Source organism: Chionomys nivalis, chromosome 2, assembly GCF_950005125.1.
Source record: "Chionomys nivalis chromosome 2, mChiNiv1.1, whole genome shotgun sequence".
Taxonomy (NCBI): Eukaryota; Metazoa; Chordata; class Mammalia; order Rodentia; family Cricetidae; genus Chionomys; species Chionomys nivalis.
In genome coordinates, this window is record NC_080087.1 from 103,167,994 (window position 1) to 103,187,298 (window position 19,305).

The window sequence follows — 19,305 nt, forward strand, 5'->3', positions numbered from 1 at the left end:
TTTATCAACTTAGCTACAATCCTAGCTCCTTACTTTTTTGCATACTAAACAAATGTTTATTTAATGAATTAACTTTTATTTGTAACCTTATTCATTTAAAGAGATTTGTATTTAATTTTAAATTGTGTGTGTGTGTGTCTGTGAGCTTGCATTTCTAGTGCAGGTGTCCAGAGACCAAAGGTGTCTGATCCTTCTGGAGATGGAATTTTTGGCTGATGTGAGCTGCCTATCCTTTTCTAATTATATATGCCTCAGGTTTCACAGAACCTAGCATCAGACTTTGCTCCCCCACAAGACTTTACTATTACTGTATTATATTACTGATTTATTATTTTGTATTTCAAACATTTAAACATTATTTAAAACTTTTTCTGATACTACAGAAACTCTAAGTGTTTAAGGATACAGGACTTTCTACAGGGGAAAATCCCTGCGGTGCAGTGGAATGGTAGATGGTAAGTGCATTAAAGTGAGGATGGCAGAGGGCTGGCAGAGCAGCTGGGATAGAGGGACAGTCAAACCACAAAGAGTTATCAATCCTCATACGCATGACAGTAGCTACTATGTCCCAAGTGACTCCCACTACCAGAAGGCCCAGATCAAGTCCTTTGCTTTACACTGTGCCATTTATAGCTCACAAGCACCTGTAATAGGCAGCAGTGTTTCCTCACTATAACTCAAGGAATTCCAGAGGAGAATGACTTGGAGTTCCTCACCTCCGCAGACGGCTTCAACTCCATCCTGATTCTACAGTGCACACAAAAGGAGTTGAATGGAGAAAGGAAAGCAACAAAGTAAGCCCACAAGAACACGTGTTCACTGAAGTCACATTTAAAAAAATCACTAGAGCAGTGGCTGCTCTGGCTGCTCCTGCTCAATGGGGTGGGTCACTTACAGGAAGCAAGGGATCGAGTGGAGCATAATGCACTCGCCCTTACTCCCAGCACTCCTGAGAAAGAGGCAAGCAGGTTTCTGTGAGTTTGAGACCAGCCTGATCTACACAGCGAGTTCCAGGACAGACCCTGTCTCACTCAGGTGGGGAAGGCAGAGGACAGCCAGCTCAAGACAACAGAGTGGAGCAGAGGAAGCTGCCTGGGGCTGAGCTGGGAGGGCTCCAGCAGGCCGACTAGGGACATTAGGGAGGAGAGAGGAGCCAAAGCAGCTCTCCTCATCATATCCTGTTGTCACAGCGCCTTTGTGTTTTATTTACATTTACTTGTGGACGCGTGTGCACGTCTGACACCGTTCACATAAAGAGGTCAGAGCACACCTTTTGGGAATCATTTCTCTCCTTCTACCATGTGTGTCCCTGGTTCCAGTGCAGGTCACCAGACTTGGCAGCAAGCACCTTTACCCATTCAGACATCTAACCGTCCTCAGGTTTGTATCTTTAGGGAGCAATAAACTAAAATACCTTAGTATTTAGGGTTAGTGGGAAATAATCCTATAAGACTAAAACAAAATCACTTAAATCATTCTGCCTTCCTAATTCTGTCCCTGTCCTCATGCATATTTTTTACACTTGAACTTTTGTGTGCACATGATTTCACCTTTAAGGTTAAAGGCATATTTGAAGCATATTTCCTGGGATCAAAAATGGTTCAAATTATGCTTTGAGGAGGAACAGGAATGAGCTTGCCAAAGAATGTTGACTGGCCAAGAGTACTTACTTAACCACCTGACCGATACAATGTTTGCTTATCTGATTATTTTTTAAAAGTGGGATTTCAAAAATCAAAATATCACATACTGGTAGTTGCCTTCCAAAAATAGTCGACCACAATCCTCTCCAACATAAACAAGAAAATGATAGCACTGGGGTTTATCATGCTAAGTTTTAGGAGGTCCTCAACTTTTTAGCTTTCCTCCATAAAGTCAAACCATCACATCAACAGAGCCATTTGCATCAACTGACGCCACACATACTGACCTGAGTGAGCAGACTAAAGTCACCCAACTTTTCAATGTGTTCTGGCTGCACACCTAGCCCCGCATGGCGTTGCACGAAGCTCATGAAGGGAAAGGGGGAATCAGACGGGTAAACGGGGGAAAGAAAAATATGAATGTAACTGAGACGGCAGACGGAACTGAGAGAAATCTGTTAACGTGTGAATACAGGTGTTCGTGTGACTAGAAGCAGGAATGTTTGGAAAGGGGACACTGGCCTATAGACGTAAACGGCCTCCCATGGGACCGCCCAGGGATTAATCTCTGCTTAGGCAATCCAGTTCACATCCTTCCCTCCACGCAGGATAACTGTGGCACCACTATGTAATCCCCTCCCAACTCATCTGACAAACACCCAGGGTTAGCCTGTGCTACTTTCACTTGCTAGTAACAGTTACTGAAGTTCACGAAGTTCTTACTCAATGCAAGGTCATTTACACAGCTTCCAAACGTTGATTCTTAGTCCTCACAACAACGCCTGAGGTAAGTACATTTTAAACCCACTCTATGGATAGGGAACCTAAGGCAGGGATAAATGAAGGACATACCTTCTAGTGACCTGCTCTTTGGTAAAGGAATTTGTAGGTATCATCATCTATAAACTCGCTAATAAATGTAGCAAAGCAGGCCATTAGAGACTGGTTTTGCACATATCCCAGAATGCCACCCTAAACCCATCCAGTTTGCTTCTTCCTGGGCTCGAAAATGGAGGTGTGCACAAGAAGTCACGATGTACACCTCTACTCTCGGCACTCAGAGGCTGAGGTAAGAGGGTGGCGAGCTGGAGGCCAGCCTGGGCTATGGAGAATGTCTCAATAAGAACCGTGGGGATGTGCAACTTGGGCATGTCCCCTTTGAAGACTTTAGAACCGACAAGAGCAGTCACGAAGTGCTTCACAAATGACTTTCTGTCTCCAGACATTCACAAACATTTTACTTAGCCTACAAGTCAAGGTTACTTCACATCTCCCTATTTCAAACGACCTCTTTCATCTTTCTAACACTGAGAGAATCGTAGGGCCGACTATGATACTGTCTCCACCAGACCAACGCAAAATCAGTGTTAACCACTAATTACCAAACATTTTCACAGTGGCCCAGTCAAAACCACCTCATGGAAACAAAACAAAGCTAGCGAGACAAGCCACCCTTTAAAGATTTTGCCCGGACTTTGAAGCCATTCCATTTTCTGAACACTATGTATCGACATTATTTCCTGCATGAATGCCTCGTTTTAGTTTCAATTTTTCACTACCATTACTGGGGGCATGAAAGATCCTGAGAAATCACTGCCACGTGTGTAAATGGCAAAGGTGTTTATAATCTAGGGTGAGTACAACGCAATGGGCCAGTACTACTTCTAGATCCTAGCAGAGTAAGAACATTAACACTTGAGTCTCGGTTTTGAAGGAAAGGCAGAGAAGAAAAAACAGGGAGTGGCCAGTGCCCTTCTGGGCTTTCATTTATGGCTCTTGGTGGTGCTTCCCAAGGCTCTTGCTTTGTTGAGCGCTGGCCTGGGGGATGGGGTGGTCTTCAGGAGGGCATTCTAGTGGCCCTTAACCCTCCACGGGACACCCAGTGTCCACGACAGCCGCTGGGACTCTCGATCATGCCCCTTCCTCTACAGCTGGTCTCCACGTGTGATGTCCCTGCCCTCAGTACTCTGCTGACAGCCAGGCTCCTTGCGGAACTCCGCAGCTCTCAGTCCTCCCCAGACTGCCCATTTACACAAGCAACACTCCTGTCCTCAGCGGACATCTAGTCTCTACCCGAGACTCTCCTCCCTTCGCCCCTCAACGGACAGGCCGTTCACAGACGTGTGTTGTCAACGGCGGACTCGGCGAGGAGCTGGCGCGCCTCACCAAGGCCTCAGTGCCCGGCGTGGACTTTCTCTGGTGGACGGCCAGCCTCAGGCCTGGTCCGACTCAGGTTCCGCTGAGGTCCGGCCGACGAAGGAAGCCCCAGCTCGCCCCACCGGCCCTGCGCGGCTCGCCCGCCGCCCCCGCCCACGGCCGCCGCGTCCTCACCGTGCCACATACACCGGCCTAAGACGCCGCCAGCCAGGCCTCCTCCACGTCCTGCGCCCGCGCCGCCCGATCCCGACAGCTAGCTGCTTCCCCGCCCCCGCCGCGCGTCCGCCGCAGCCCCGCCCCCCCGCGGACGCACCACCGATTGGCCTGCGGGCGGGTCCTCCCGACGGGCGCCTGCGAGCGCGGCACCCAGCTCTGATTGGTGGCCACACGGGGAAGGGAGGGGCGGGAGGGGACCCCAGTGTCCAAGGCAAAACTGTGCAGCTCCTCCGCGGGTGGATCCGTGCCCCGCACGCTGGGCGGACCTTCGGTGCTGGGAGGGGTTTGGGGACTCGAGAACTCTGTACTGGGTGGGACTTAGGAAAGCCGCGAGTTCTTAGTCTTTGGCTTGCCAGGAGGATTCGGTCTTGGACCCGGCTTCGGAACTACAGGAAGACTCTGGCCTGAGCTGGACTCTGGAACGCGGGTGGGCCCTGCGTGAGCCTTGGGCGGGACTGTGGCACAGGGGCGGGTCTCAGCCTACAGTCTGTCTTTGGCAAACAGGGAGGGTCTGGGTGGGGCCTGGGATTGCTCACGCACCCCTCCCCCAGTTCGCCGGACTACCCCGACATTTATACCCTTGGTCACGCCCCTGCCAGCCTCCTTGTCTCCCATTCGTCGTGTCCCGCCGCCCTCGGGAATAATGGAACTGTAGTCTTTGGACACCAGGGTTGTTTTTGAGGTGCTGTGCTGGAGGCAAGCTACGCCAAAGAAGCGCCCTGAAAGCTTTCGTTGTTCCCTTCTAGTTTTGAGGCTCTTTTTGGGAATCAAAACGGTGACACCAGATTCTGGGCCCTCCATTCCTGTGACTTGCAGTACCCCCTTTCTTGTTCCGTTGGTTAATTGAATGGCCCTGCACGGAGCCCTCTCAACCATGGCCAGTCTAAATAAACCCAGAAACAGTTTGCGCACAGTCCCAAGTGATTCATACAAATCCCTGGCGTTTGGAAGAGTCCCTAAGATGGGAGTGCCTCGGCCCACTGAGGGTGGGGCCTCTGCTTCCCCAAGGCAACCTAGGAGCACGGGTAGACTGAGCTCAGTAACATGGGGAGGCCTCCCAACTTCTTCCACCACCCCTGCCTTTTCCTCGAACCAGACAATGCCACTGAGTGTGCTATCGATCATAAGAAAAGTGACAGGGCAGGAATGACGTTAGACTGAGCAACCTAATGACCTAGAGAGCAAGAATCCCACTACCCTGGGGTCAGTGTGCTGCTCAGAAAGCAAGAGGAAGAGGGGCCCAGATAGCACTGCCATGGTCAATACAGTGGTCTGGCTGCCCAAATGGGCGTGAGCCCAAGTCGAGGGGGTTGATCCACCACCCAGATTAGGATAAAGTTTAGGGTTGTGTGGGTTTTGTTGTTGTTTTCTAAACAATTTTGTGTCTCCTTCCACCTTGTATGTCTCAGGACCAAACTCAGGTTTGATCAGGTGAGTGGGAATACTCAGCTCTGAACCTCTCACCAGTCTAAAGTCTGGTTTTTAAAGTTGCTTTCCTGGGATGGAGAGATAGTTTAGCAGTTAGGAGCCACTGGCTGCTCTTCCAGAATACCTAAATTCGATTCCTGGCACCCACATGGCTGCTCACGGTTCCAGAAAATCTGACATCCTCTTCTAGCCTCCTTGGGCACCAGACATGCACATGGTACAGACACGTGTATGCATGCAAAACAGTCATACACATAAAATAATGTCAAAGTCTTAAAATCTGAGCATGGTGGCTTACACCTCTAATCTCAGCACTATGGAGGCAGAGGCAGGTGGATATCAGCCTGATCTACTTAGGGAGTTGCAGGCTAGCCAGGCTAAAGGGAGACTGTCTCAAATACTACCAAACAATAAGTAGTTACTTAAAAAATTAAAAAGCTGTTTTTCGAACTCATCTCTTATATGGAGAAACAGAAATATATTTGAAACACTTTTACTTCCCACGATGTTGAACAGTTGTTGCTTTGTTTTCTAATTAATAAACTTACTTTTGAGGTTTTAGTGTCCATTTTTACCAAATAATCTGTTGATAATTTGATAACCTGTACAAAGTTCTGTCCCAGCTGTACCATTTCTTATCAAATATCTGGATTATCACTGATAAAAACATATGCAGTACTCATGCTATTAATACAAGCAACCTCCTGTTTGGATACACAGTTGTCACTGGGGCCCTGAATCTTCCCAGTGAACCTCACACCTTACTCAAATAAAACGAAGACTGCTCATTTTATTAAACAATAGTGCTTTATTGAAAAAGGGTTAGTTTAAATGGCTACAAAGTTGAAGTGTAAAATGTGTACATTTCTACAGGTACAAGTTAACTTCTTAGTGAGAAAGCAAATATTTATTAGCAAAAGTGTGTTTAGATTTGGATGGACAAACTGAAGGGGATTTAGAATTGTGGCTGCAAGATCTTCCAGCACACGTTCACACTGTCACCTTCCGATGTCGGCTGGCTCTCAGTGGCACCCTTAACTCACAAACACAGGGCTCACACTGAATGCTTGAAAATGCTTTTGTTTAAAAAAACAAACAAACAAACAACAAAAAAAAAACCCTTTCTCCAATCAAATTAATGTTAAAATAACCCAAACAGGATTCCATGGGTGCACTCCATAGTCATCAACACTTTTCTTGGTAGAAACTTCACACAATTAACCCCCAACCATTCACAGTGATGCAACAGTGAAGGGGCAAAATGAGCAAACGTATTATTTTCTGTAATTTGTAACAATTTTTAAGTCTCATTTTATTAGTACTATTGATTTTTGGCCTGAATTACGCATGAATCCCTGGCTCATCATCAATCAAGCACTTTCTTCTGCAGCAAAATGACAGCAGAGAACTAGCACCTGCTTTGTTTCCTCCGCACCACCGTCTCCTCACTTGCCCGTTTCTGTGGCCATTAACTGACATTAGGGGACACGTAAGAAGGCAGGCCATAGTGCCAGAGAATATAAGCCAGGTGTGGCTCTGCTCACCTGCTTGCAACACAGATCTGAAATGCCTTTCATTCATGCCACACAGACATTTAACTACACAAACTGAGGAAAATGACAATGGCTGAAAACAGATGAGACAGTCTGCACATAAAAAACTGCTATTTTCCTCCCAGTAGAAAACCATTGAAAAGGGGAAGAGTTAGAGGAAAACCTGGCAGGGCAGGCATTTGGGCTTCAAGTGGCATTTTGTGCAGAGCACCACCCAATCACAAGCCTGGGTTCCGATCTATGCCAGCCAAGGACCATGATTCCCACTGCCATGGCTATCTTTGCACCTAGTTACACAAAGTACATTAAAGTGCAGTATAAAATATAAACATTTTGGTTTCTTTAAAAAAGTATTGCCTTTTAGTTGAGTAGAAAGTTTACTGACTCTTACTGTATAAGGAGTCTTGTTACAATATGAAGCTGGAGCTCACAGCTGCTTTGGTTTTCTCCACAGCACAGCACTATCAGCATCCACAGTATAAAAGTCCTTGTAGTGAGTTCTCTACAGAGGTTTGAAAATGATCTGGCACTAGAATCCAGAGCTCTTAAAATTCAACCCTGAAATCCTGCTTTTTAAAAGCTATTTAAGTATAAACATGTATCTCATTAGATAAATCTCCTCTGTTCTGCCTGGTTAACAGATAAATGTGCAGATGAATTAACCGTACTAACTACAGCAGCAAAAGTGGTTTTAGGTGTTCTGCACAAATATAAAGTTAACAGTGTGTGCTTCATTCTACTAAGCAAATATGCTGCCACCAAGTATGCACAACCACCTCTGTTACAGGTACGTCATGTCCACCACACAGGAACATTCTGAGCAAAGAAAAATGTCTAGACATAAATCAAGAGTACTTGTCAATGATTAGTCAGGCCAGCTAAATCAAAGAAATTCACTATTAAGTTATACATGTTGACTGACTTTTAGAAAAAAATTCTAACATTAGTGGTTAAGGAAGAAAAAAATCAGGATTTACCTCACAAAATATAAAATGTAACATACCAATGAAATATAAATGTTAAAAGTACTTCATACAAGAGGGCAAAAAAAGAGAAAAGAACAAAATATCAAAACCATCAAAAGTTTAAAAAACAACAAAACAAAGTCCCAACTGAAATCCTCAGACACAGCGAGTTAATCCGGATGGACACACTTTCAAGCGTGTTAAGAAACTTGATGCTGCAGCACTTATCAGGAATACTTTTCTTTTAATCCAAGAGTGTTTTCTGGAGAGCAAAAACAAAACCATTTAAATGGAAGTGATACATTTATTGCTTTGATCATTAACAATACTCCCTCTTATGTGAAAGGGCACGAGCTGAGGAAAATGTTCTAGTTAACTAAATCAAGATGCCATTTATGAAGCTTTCTGAAACCACCAGGTTCCATGAAACTAAAGTGTAGAGAATTACACCAGACCACAAATGTAAATGATATGCCCATTTCTAATGGTCACATATTGTCTGTAATCTCCATGCATCAAGGTGACCTTCATTTAGCTGGCATTAATTCTTCTTCCTAGTACCTATACCATTCATCTGCAAAAGCTTTTAATAAATTAAGAAAGTTCTTTCTGAAGATGTTCACAATATTAATGAGTTTCCAATACTATGTCTAATGAAAGTTTAAAATTTTTTCTTTAACATAAATTATATATGTAACATTAGAAAATAGGAATGTTTTTATTAGACAGTAGGTGGCAGCAGAGAATGGTTTTTGCTTTTCAATGAAAGGTTAGGGATACAGAATGGTAGGTTCAAAAACGCAAAACATTGGTAAAGCTTAAGACAGAGGAGCCCCTGATACTCAAGGTGAGCTGATAGTGAAGTCACCTTACCTCTCCAATGTACTAATATGCAAACACCACCTCACACATGGTGCCCGAGTGTCCCACTGTCACTGTCACCACCCTGCATCTGCATCTGCATCTGCGCTTGCATCCTTGCAATCATCTCCTGCATGCGGCGAAGCTATGAACGGGACATGTCAGATACAGTGTTAGTGTTGTCATAATATTTAGCTTTTACTGTTTTTCTCAAGAACAGTATGCTCAAATAAAAAGAACTTCCAAACCAATCTAAAAAGTCAATAATTCATCAAAAATCCATGTAAATGACAAAATATGCATTAAGACAAAAATTACCAATAAAAAAGAAGCAACAGTTAAAGAATACGACAATGCTATTACCCTCTGGGGAACAGAAAGGGATAGGGAATGGGCATGAGTCATCTTTTCTGCTTGGCTAAAAGGTCTTAGCCATGAAAACAATGCTTACCCACTGCTACCCTTATCCTTTTTTTAATCCCTTTTTTTCCTTTTATTTTTGAGACACATTATCATGTAACCCAGGCTAGATCAAAACTCCCTATGTAGCTGAGGATGACTTTGAACTCTTGATCTTCCTGTTTCTACTCCTCAAGTGCTAAATTACAGGCAAGATCCATCATGCCTATTTATGCCTTTTTAGACTGAACCCAGGGGTTCCTGCATGTTAGATAAGCACTCTACCACAGAGCTACATCCCCAGACTCCTACCAATTATTATTCTTGAGGTATATGTTCAGAAAGGCTTCAGGCAAATACTCTAAAATACACAAATTTTCTTCACAGTAGCTTTGTGGTTATGACAAGTATCCACACTGGATTGATTTGGCCAAAGAAATGATTTCTTTTTCTTTAAAAAGGTTGTCCACTTATGAGCACTAAATAATCTACATGCCACAGCTCTAGCAGGTCTGAACGCACCATTTTCATTAGCACAGTTGTATTCCTGACTGATCTCTAGCTGGTTATTTGGGTGTCAACTATTCTCTAAAATGTTTCTGTAACCAGAAGGGCAAGGCTCTTCTCATGAGTCCAATTTAAATGCGTTCTCTGTACCTCACATGCTTACTTATTCCTTCAAACATTAGGATTACTTTACCCAGGAAAGATAAGAGCAAGCATTACTTTGTACAGGTATTTTTAATATGGTTCTAAATTTAGAGGTTTAGAAGACTGAATTCTTATAGCAACTTGTCCTATCCACAACTTTTTCATGACTTTTCAGTCTTATTAGAAGCATTTTCTAACTTCTCCACCATTTAAGTCCTATGTATTTCTACCCTTTTTTAGTGATGAATGCAAATTGCAGCCTCAATGTGTTTCTCAATTGGTTATTATCCATATATAGGAAAAAGATTTTTGAACATTTTCTGAAAATCAGTCACATTGCCTTTTATTGTTAGCAAAACTGCTACTAGAGACTGAATGAGGAAATGTATTTTAAAATATATTACATATATACACATAAATTTAAAAGCTTTATGTATAATGATTCAAAAAAGGAAGAAAGAAAATTGTAATAAATTAATTATAAATATTTTTGGATAGGGCTGGAGAGATGGCTCAGCGGTTAAGAACAATGGCTGTTCTTCCTGAGGACCTGAGCACCCACTTGAAAGCTCACAACCACCTATAACTCCAGTTCCAGGGGATCTGACAGCTTCATACTAATGTACATAAAATAAATTTAATGAATTATTTAATAGGAAAATATTTTTGAGTAGAAAACAGCTACAGACACTAGACTGTGGCTGTTCTACTTACCTCAGCCTCCTTTTCAAGCAAGATCTGATCTTTATTCATATCCTCATTCTCCACTTTCCTAAGGGAAAAACAACAAAAAAATTACAATTGGAATATTGCAATGTACTTCTGAAAAAAAAACAACTTTAAAATTCTGAAGGCCACCACTTTATAATTACATGCTTACAGCTTTTTAAAGTCATGAAAAAAATATCAAAACATGAAACTGGAAATTCAGAAGATGACCTGACTTTTGTTTGACAGTCACAAATAGCTGGTCTAACCCAAAAAAGGGTCTTGGTTTTACGCTCCCCTCTATGACTCTATGGTGAATAAAACTGTCCTTGAAGGAGTCAGAAGGAGCTGAGTAGGCAGAGCATGACTGACCAGGACTGAGAAAGGCACCTCTAAGCACACTGACACCAACACCAGGGTATACTACTAGGGATTCTTGTACTTCCTCATTCTAAACCTTTTCTTAATGTCTGGTTTTCAAATTAACATCACAATACTCCAAAAAGCTTTTTTATTCTTAATTATGTGTATATGTGTATGTCTATATATGCACACATGCACACGAGTGCTGGTGCTCCCCAAAGGCCAGAGGCACTGATCTCTTGAAGTTGCAGGCAGTAAGCTTCCTAGACACCAAATTCCGGTCCTTTGGAAGGCCAGAGTGCATTTTTTAACTGCTGAGCCACCTCTCCAACCCCTGTCAAAAGACTTTGAGTAACTAATATATCACTTATTCATCCAGCTCCATTTTAAGTGGAGACATGGTTTTATCTGATGCAGACTGGGTCACAAAACACATACATTAGGATAGTAAAAAAGAAAAGGTGAATGAATGTGGCCCCATGGAATCTATAGGAAACAGAGCTGCTACTCTAGGGACACCCATTGAGAACTTACCCTAGAAAGCTTTCAAAGGCAAGTAAGTCTGCTTACTTATCAACACAGTAATGCTAAGGAAGTACCAATATAACAAGCCTAAAGTTGTTTGCATAAATAAATCATTTTATTATTATTCCACATATTTGTGTTTTGCCTGCCATATATGCTCACACACAAGCATGCCTGGTGCCCAAACATGCCAGAAGGCATTGAATCCCTGGGAACTGGAGTTATAGATAGTTGTGAGCTGCCATGTGGGTGCTAGGAGTTGAAATGATATCTCCTGCAAGAGGAGTCCTTCAAGAGCAAGTGTTCTCAACCACTGAGATACCTCTCTAGCCTCCAAAACTGCACATTATGTCTCCTCCCCTTCCCAATTTGATTAAATTAGGAATATTCTTTTAATAATTCTTCGATAGGAAGTATATATTGTTTGTGATCAAGAGGTCTGAGGTAGACACACTAAAGACAAGTGAAAGTGACTCAGGGAACGTGATATGGGGAAGACTGCACAACCTGCCGCCTCTCTTCAGCCTCTCAGAACGGAAGTTTTCATAGTGAAGGTCCTGGGTCACTTCCTGTAGGTCTTGCATGTGGGTACTGAAAAAGAGAAGGGATATAATAAGGATTTATGTGTATGGCCGTCTCATGGGGAACAACAACAATCAAGAACACATAAAAAACTGCCAGTACTAAGAGCCCAAATAATTATTTAGTAAACTGTACACAGGTTGCTAATCTCAGGATAAAACTATGGAAATGCCTAGGTGAAGGAGCTCCTTTGCAACCACAGTAAGCTATAACACAAAGGTTTGGGTGAAACACTTTCTCCTTAGCATTGCCACAGGCACTACGAGACACAGTACAATGCTAATACACAAGAGACTTTAGGAGACTTTTAGGTAAAAGATACCAGAAATAAAACACATTATTTTTCTAAAAGATCTTATGAAAAACAAACTATTCAAATAGCTGTTTGCATAGCTTTTTTTCAAATACTACACATTAAAAAATATATAGAGAACATTACAACATATCCCTGGTTTGCTGAGGATCTCGGCAGATAGTAAGAATGTGGATACAAAGGTAGCTGGATCTTTTTCATTCTAAGAAATACACAATTGGTGTAACAAAGAACCACACCTCTCATGTAACACTAACAGTCCCTGAATGACAGGGACTAGGACAGCCATGGGCTCAGCACTGCAGACCAAGTGTGTCTTAAGTACTTCAAAGCTATTATACTATATTTATAATAACTTAGGTGGAAACATGTTACTGGTTCTCATTCGGTAAACAGTGTTAGTAAGAGGCAATTTTTGCTAATCAAAGTATTAGTTTATTCAAATTACTTCTCTTTTAACTTCTTTAATTAAAGGTATATTTTATGGAGAACTACAAGAGGAAAAGTTGAAGGCTCTATAAAGAAGTGATAGAAGAAAATTGTTTGGTACATATAGTATATGGGTGCTAAATACACTATTCCCCAAAATATGTATAATCACATGCTAATAAAAATAAAACAGGTTATCTGTTCTGTCTCATCATGTGATAACCTGATTAATTTTAACACAGCAAGGAGACCCTCATCAGATGCCAACGTTCTAGCTTCCAGAAAGTGACAAATAAGGCTCCAAATTTATGAATTACAACAATAGGAAATAAACCAAGATAATCTTATGTTAACTTGACATCTGTAACATTTATAGAATTTTCTAGGTGAATTTTAAGAGTGGTACTGATTTACAGCCTATAGCATTAATAGGCACCGGGGGCTCTCGCTTTCTTTGCTGGATAGTAGCCACAACACCATGGGGCCTGATCTGCACTAGTAACAAGCCTGCTATTGGTGAGACAATGCTAACATGTAGGTAGTTCCGTATGCCAGCCTAACCTTGACATTATCACCTCAGAATGCCTTTGGTTTTTTTCTTTTAAAAAAAGAAATGTATTTTTATTTATGTGTGTACATGTATGTTCAGGAGCTTACAGGGGCCAGAAGAGGGTGTCAGTTCACTTGGAGCTGTTGTTGAGAGCCTGACATGGGTCAACAGCAGCAGGCACTTTTGACTGCTGAACCATCTCTCTAGCCCGGTTTTAAACCACCCCCTTCTAAAATTTAGAATTCAATAGACTATATCTGTAGCATGAATAATAAAAATCCAGAGACAGATACAGGGCTAAAGATCAAAGAAGCAGAGCAGTCAGCCGCTAGAGAGACCTTTACCTCTACCAATGCTCAGACTGAAGGGGCGATCCTCAGATTGCCTAGACTGCACTGTGCGTCTCCACCAAACCTCAAACTCCACACTCCAGTGAGTTTCTGTCTCTTCCCCTTTATACTCCTTTTCCCACCCACCCACATGGCTCATCTCCACCTCTCTAGTGCTGGGATTAAAGATGTGTGCCACCACTCCCTGGCCTCTAGTGGCTTAGCTTTGTACTCTGAGCTTTAAGCAAGCTTTATTAATTAAAATACAAAATAAAATATCACTATGTATATTCTCTTTTTTCATCCTGTTGTTCAAAGTCATTACCCTTAATTATAAAACTATTCAGAATCAAGGGTGACGGGATTCATACTTAAAAAAGGAAAGGGGTGTGTTGTCTTTAATCCCCTTTTCTGTACTCCCGTATTTCTATATGGTATGGCAGCCAGGCTCTCAAGCCATAGTTTGCACCTGAGATAGCCTTCCAGACAGGCTGTCCCTACCCTAACAAGGGGTCAGGATGTTGCTCTGCTCCTTCTCTGTAATTTGGAAGATGCCTGAATGCAGATGCTAATTCAAGCCTACGTGATTGAGCTAGCATACTGACCAGAAAGACGTAACAGAGGAGACATAAGTAAATATGGACATGACTAAAAATTCACCTGGTTACCTAGGAAACAGAATGCTAATGGATTTCACCCTCAGTTTATATTTTGATATATAAGGCTGTTTGGAGAATAAACAAGAGGAATTTCTCAGGATGTGAACTCAGGATTTCATGAGGGATCATGGAGAATTTCCCTCCCGATAAAGCCATGTGAGTTGTGTCTTTATTCCTGTGCCTCCACGCTGGTCAAGAGAGATAGTTTATGTTGGATGGTCGAGAGAAATAATTTATGATCTGGGCTGCCACTGGACCACAACACTTTTCTAAGTTTACACTTATTTATGGGGAAGCACTTGTGTCATGGCCTGCCTGAAGGTCAGAGTTGGACAACATGCAGGGGTCAGTTATCACCTTCTGGTGATATGGATCCAGCAGATAAAATTCAAGTAGTCAAGTATGGTAGTATGCATGTTTATTGGCTGAGATAACTTACTGGTTTCTATTTATTTTCTTTATCGTGTGTGTGTGTGTGCGCACACATGCATGAGAGAGAGAGAGCGAGCGAGAGCGAGCGCGCAAAGGTCAAACATCTACATTTGGGTGTCTTCTTCAATCAATCTCAATACTTTAAAAAAAAGGTAAAATGGGAGAGGGTTCTAAAGAAACTGCCTTGGCCCTTTAATAGGACAGAAAATTAGGTAGGCGGAGTAGACTGAACAGAATGCTGGAAGAAAGAAGCCGAGTTAGGCATTCACCATGATTCTCCCACTCCAGACAGACGCAGGTTAAGATCTTTCCTGGTAAGCCAGCTCGTGGTGCTACACAGAATATTAGAAATGGGTTAGATCAATATGTAAGAGCTAGCCAATAAGAGGCTGGAACTAATGGGCCAGGCAGTGTTTAAAAGAATACAGTTTCCGTGTAATTATTTCAGGTAAAGCTAACTATGCGGAGCTGGGAGGGAACGCAGCCCGCCGCAGCTCCTTCTACAGGGTTCTAAACAGGGAGGGAAAAGGGAGAGAATTACAGAAGAAATGAGGGTAAAATAAAAAAGGAAGTGTGTGTACACACATACACAAGTGCCTGCAAAGGCCAGAAGAAGGAGTTCAAGGGCTTGAGAGATGGCTCAGCAGTTAGTAAGAGCACTGACTGCTCTTCCAGAGGTCCTGAGTTCAATTCCCAGCAAGTATATGGTGGCTCAAAACCACCTAAAATGAGATCTGGTGCCCTCTTTTGGCCTACAGGCAGGATACTATATAAATCAATCAATCAATCAATCAATCAATCAATCAATCAATCAATCAATCTTTAAAAAAGAGGGAGTTCAGTTCCCTGGAGCTAGAGTTACAGGCAATTTTGACCCACCAGATCCAGGTGTTGGGAAACAAACCCAGGTCCTCTGCAAGGACAGCAAGTATTTTATGTTGCAGGATATTTGATCACACTATGGTGAAGATGTGTTGCTGTTTTACCTCACCTGCCTACAATACCTTCTGTTGGTTTAACAAAGAGCTGAACGGCCAATGGCTAGGCAGGAGAGGATAGGCAGGACTTCCAGATAGAGATAGGAACTCTAGAAAGGATCTGATTTATGTGTGTGGCAGGGGAGGGGGTTCACCAGTCAGACACAGAGGAAGTAGAGCATACTGTACTGAAGAGAGGTGCTACACGGCAGAAAGTAGGTTAACATAAACAAGTTAATATAAATAAGTTTGTCATTAGCCCCTCCCCGATTTTGAAACAAGGTTTTTATGTATAGCCTTGGCTGTCCTGGAACTCGCTCTGTAGGTCAGGCTGAACTCACAGAGATCCTGCCTTTGACCTCCAAGTGCTGGGATTAAAGGCGTGCACCACCGCACACAGCTAATTTAAGTTTTAACAGCTAGTTGGGAACAAGCCTAAGCTAAGGCCAAGCTTTTATAATAAGAAGTCTCGATGTCATTATTTGATAGCTGCGCTCCAAAGAAAGTCCGATTATACTTTTAAATTGCTGAGCCATCTCTCTAGCCCTTTCATCTTCTTTTTTAAAATATACAGGTAAATTATATGTGTGTGCTTCCACCATAGTCCATATGCACAGGCTTTGCAGTACCCTACTGCCAGCAACTGACACATTTCATGGCTCTCTCTACCATTTCCCCAAGATAGGGGTTCTCTGTGTAGCCTTGGCTGACGGGGAACTCATTCCATAGACCAGGCTGGTCTTGAACTCACAGAGATCCACCTGCCTCTGCTTCTCTGGTGCGCCACCACTGCCTCCTCTCTACCGCATTTTTGAGAGAGGATTTAATAATAAACTTAGAATTACTGATGTGGCTAGGCTGGCTGGCCAGTGAACCTCAGCGATCTCCCGGTCTCCACCTCCGCAGTGCTGGGATCACAGTAATGTGTCACTGTACCCATACTACTTTCTGTGAGTGCTGAAGATCCGACTGCAGGTCCTTATAGTTGAGTAGCATGCATTTTACTGCTGAGTTATCTCTTCAGCCCCCTCAAAGTGTATTTTTTTTAAAAAAAAACAATATGCTTTCTTCTAATGTGATGGTTTGAATGAGAAAAGTTCCCCACAGGCTCAGATGTTTGAATACTTGGTCCTGGCACTGTTTGGATAGGTCTAAGAGTTGTTGCCTTACTGGAAGAAGTCTGTTATTGAGGTAGGTTTTAGGATTTCAAAGCGTCATGCAACTTGCAGTATGTTCTTGCTGCTTCTTGTAGTCAGTTAAAGAAGTGGACTCTCAGCTTTTGACTACCATTCCTGCAGCTTCCCTGCCAAGGGAGACTCGTCCCTTACAAGTTGTCGCTGTTCTGGTGTTTTATCACAGCAACAGAAAAGTCACATCTATACTTTACTCTCTTAGTAACAACATGGGGCTGGGGATGTAATTCAGTTAGTAAAGAGCTTGTTTATCATGCAGAAGGCCCTGAGTTCAGGTCCCAGTACAAACTGGGTGTGGTGGCACATATTTAGAATACCAGCACTGGGAAGGTAGGAGAATCAGAAGTTCTAAGTCATAATTGTATACATATTGAGTTTGAAGCCAACCAACATCTTTAATACTAGACATGAAACTCAACTATAAAGAAGTTTAACAGTTGCTAAAAATAAACAGAAACCTCAAGGATACCTGGGTCCATCAAATGTGAAATCTTCAGGCTAACAAGGAGGAGCACCATGTGTCAGAGCTGGGCCTGGGACAACTCCAAGAGGCTGTCCACCTTCTTCTATACCAAGACCTAGCACCTCTTGGGCCGTAGCTAAGGTTTAATTTTCCTTTAGCATCAGTGACTTAAGAAGAGAGGGCAAGAACAAGTACTATGAGAAAGAAGTTAGTTCAACAGCGATTCAGAGCCCGAATAAAGAACCTCAGTCCCTAACTGCAATGGTCTTATCAGTCTGATGCAGGTATACCCTGTATACCCTGCTATAATGAATACAATCAATGTCTTACATGAGCATTGTTCTCAGCTTCAGGAAGTCATTGTGTTCTGGGTTCTCCACCTCTACAACACCCCATGGGTAGAGACGACCTCTGACCTTCTTGCCTTTGGCTTCAATCAACTGGTTAGAGCCAACCACAGAGAATGGGATACTGGCCTAAAAAGAAATATAAGATAGTAGGAGAATACCAACGTTCACTGTAAACCAACAATGAACACAGAAATGACTTCATGTTACTATATTACAAAATTGCTTTTTCTGTTATTATTGTTTTGAGACAGGCTATGGATGGTCTGGAATTGGCTATGCAGACTTGACTAACCTCTAACTCACAGTGATCATCCTGCCTCTGCATTTCCCAGCCTCCAGTGCTGGTACTGAATAGGTATGCCAGTACACCTGGCTTTAACTATGTTTGACTGAGTGCTAAATGCATACACTTAGAAATGTCAGTTATTTTCCAAATAGGGCAAATGAAATCTGCAATGACACGTTCAAGCCTTAAGTAAAAATTTCCTAAATATACTGAAATCAAAATATATTACTTGCCAGTCTTGATCAAATTTGTCTTTTAAAATATGTATGTAAGAAAACAGGGAAGAGAGCTGTTCATGTTATGTATCTGGAGCCAGTTCTTACCTTGAGGAGTCTAGTCTGTTCCTTAAAATCTTCATCTTCATCTGACTCTGCATCTGGTAAGTGATAAATTTTGATGTTATGCTCTTCAATTTCATCCAAAATCTGGAAAAATAGCAAAACTAGAATCAATTTTAGTTAACTGTATATCATTTTAGCTAGCCCATATTAGAAATTCAGAAGAACTGTACTCAAGACAGACCCTTGTTAAGTTCAAAGCCAATTTAATTTGCTTATCAAGGTCCAGATAAGCCAGAAGTACAAGTAAGATCACCTTAAAACAGTGACAACAAAACCAAAATAATATACAAGAAATACGTAAGAGGTACTTGAATACTGAGGACCAAACAACTAATAAGTTATTTTCAAGTACTTTAAGAACTGTTAAAAAGGTTATTTATGTTTGCACTTTTAACAATAACAGTAATAATCGCGGGCAAGCCATCACTTTCAACATACAAAGCAGTAGCAATATTAATGATAGCCCCAGTACAACAGCTAAAGTGAAAATATTCCCACCATCATCTACCAAGACAAGAATCCGAGAACAAAGAGATACTGTGAGCACCTAAAGTTCCTGGGCAACAGGCAGGCGTTTCATACATAATCATGGAATGAGAAGAGGTGTGTATAATGTAGGCAAAAAGAATTCTGGAAGAGTGATTCCAGTGCTTGTTGGCAAAGGCTGGTGGACCTCCGCATTCAAAGCCACCCTATTTTACATAGCTATTTCCAGGCCAGCCAAGGCTACACTGTGAGACTATCTCAAAATATTAAAATTCTTTAATTAACTAATCTTGAGCTGGGCATGGTGGCACATGCCTTTAGTCCTTATCTCAGAAAACAAAAATAAAATAACAACCAACCAAACAGGGAACCATAGAGACTGGTCAGTGTTGGACTGGCTGAGATGCATCAGGTGGTAGACAGCAGCAACAAACACAGGGAACAGT

General features: G+C 42.4%; 2 protein-coding genes across 6 annotated transcripts in view; both read right to left on the reverse strand.

The window, feature by feature from the left end:
• The window catches only part of Farp2 (FERM, ARH/RhoGEF and pleckstrin domain protein 2), a 108,474-nt gene extending 104,413 nt beyond the window's left edge, over nucleotides 1–4,061 (reverse strand). Inside the window, exon 1 of the mRNA XM_057762832.1 lies at nucleotides 3,975–4,061. The gene's annotated coding sequence lies outside the window, so the exon portion shown is untranslated. The remainder of the gene's footprint in view (nucleotides 1–3,974) is intronic.
• A 4,774-nt stretch (nucleotides 4,062–8,835) lies between these two features.
• Septin2 (septin 2) overlaps nucleotides 8,836–19,305 on the reverse strand; it is a 39,706-nt gene continuing 29,236 nt past the window's right edge. For all 5 annotated transcript variants that reach the window (XM_057759158.1, XM_057759168.1, XM_057759174.1 and 2 more), the window contains exons 8-12: nucleotides 18,356–18,457; nucleotides 17,727–17,872; nucleotides 11,977–12,060; nucleotides 10,588–10,645; nucleotides 8,836–8,968 (exon numbers count right to left, since the gene is read on the reverse strand). In XM_057759158.1, the coding sequence (XP_057615141.1) occupies nucleotides 8,867–8,968; nucleotides 10,588–10,645; nucleotides 11,977–12,060; nucleotides 17,727–17,872; nucleotides 18,356–18,457 (492 nt within the window). In that variant the 3' untranslated portion in view covers nucleotides 8,836–8,866. The remainder of the gene's footprint in view (nucleotides 8,969–10,587; nucleotides 10,646–11,976; nucleotides 12,061–17,726; nucleotides 17,873–18,355; nucleotides 18,458–19,305) is intronic.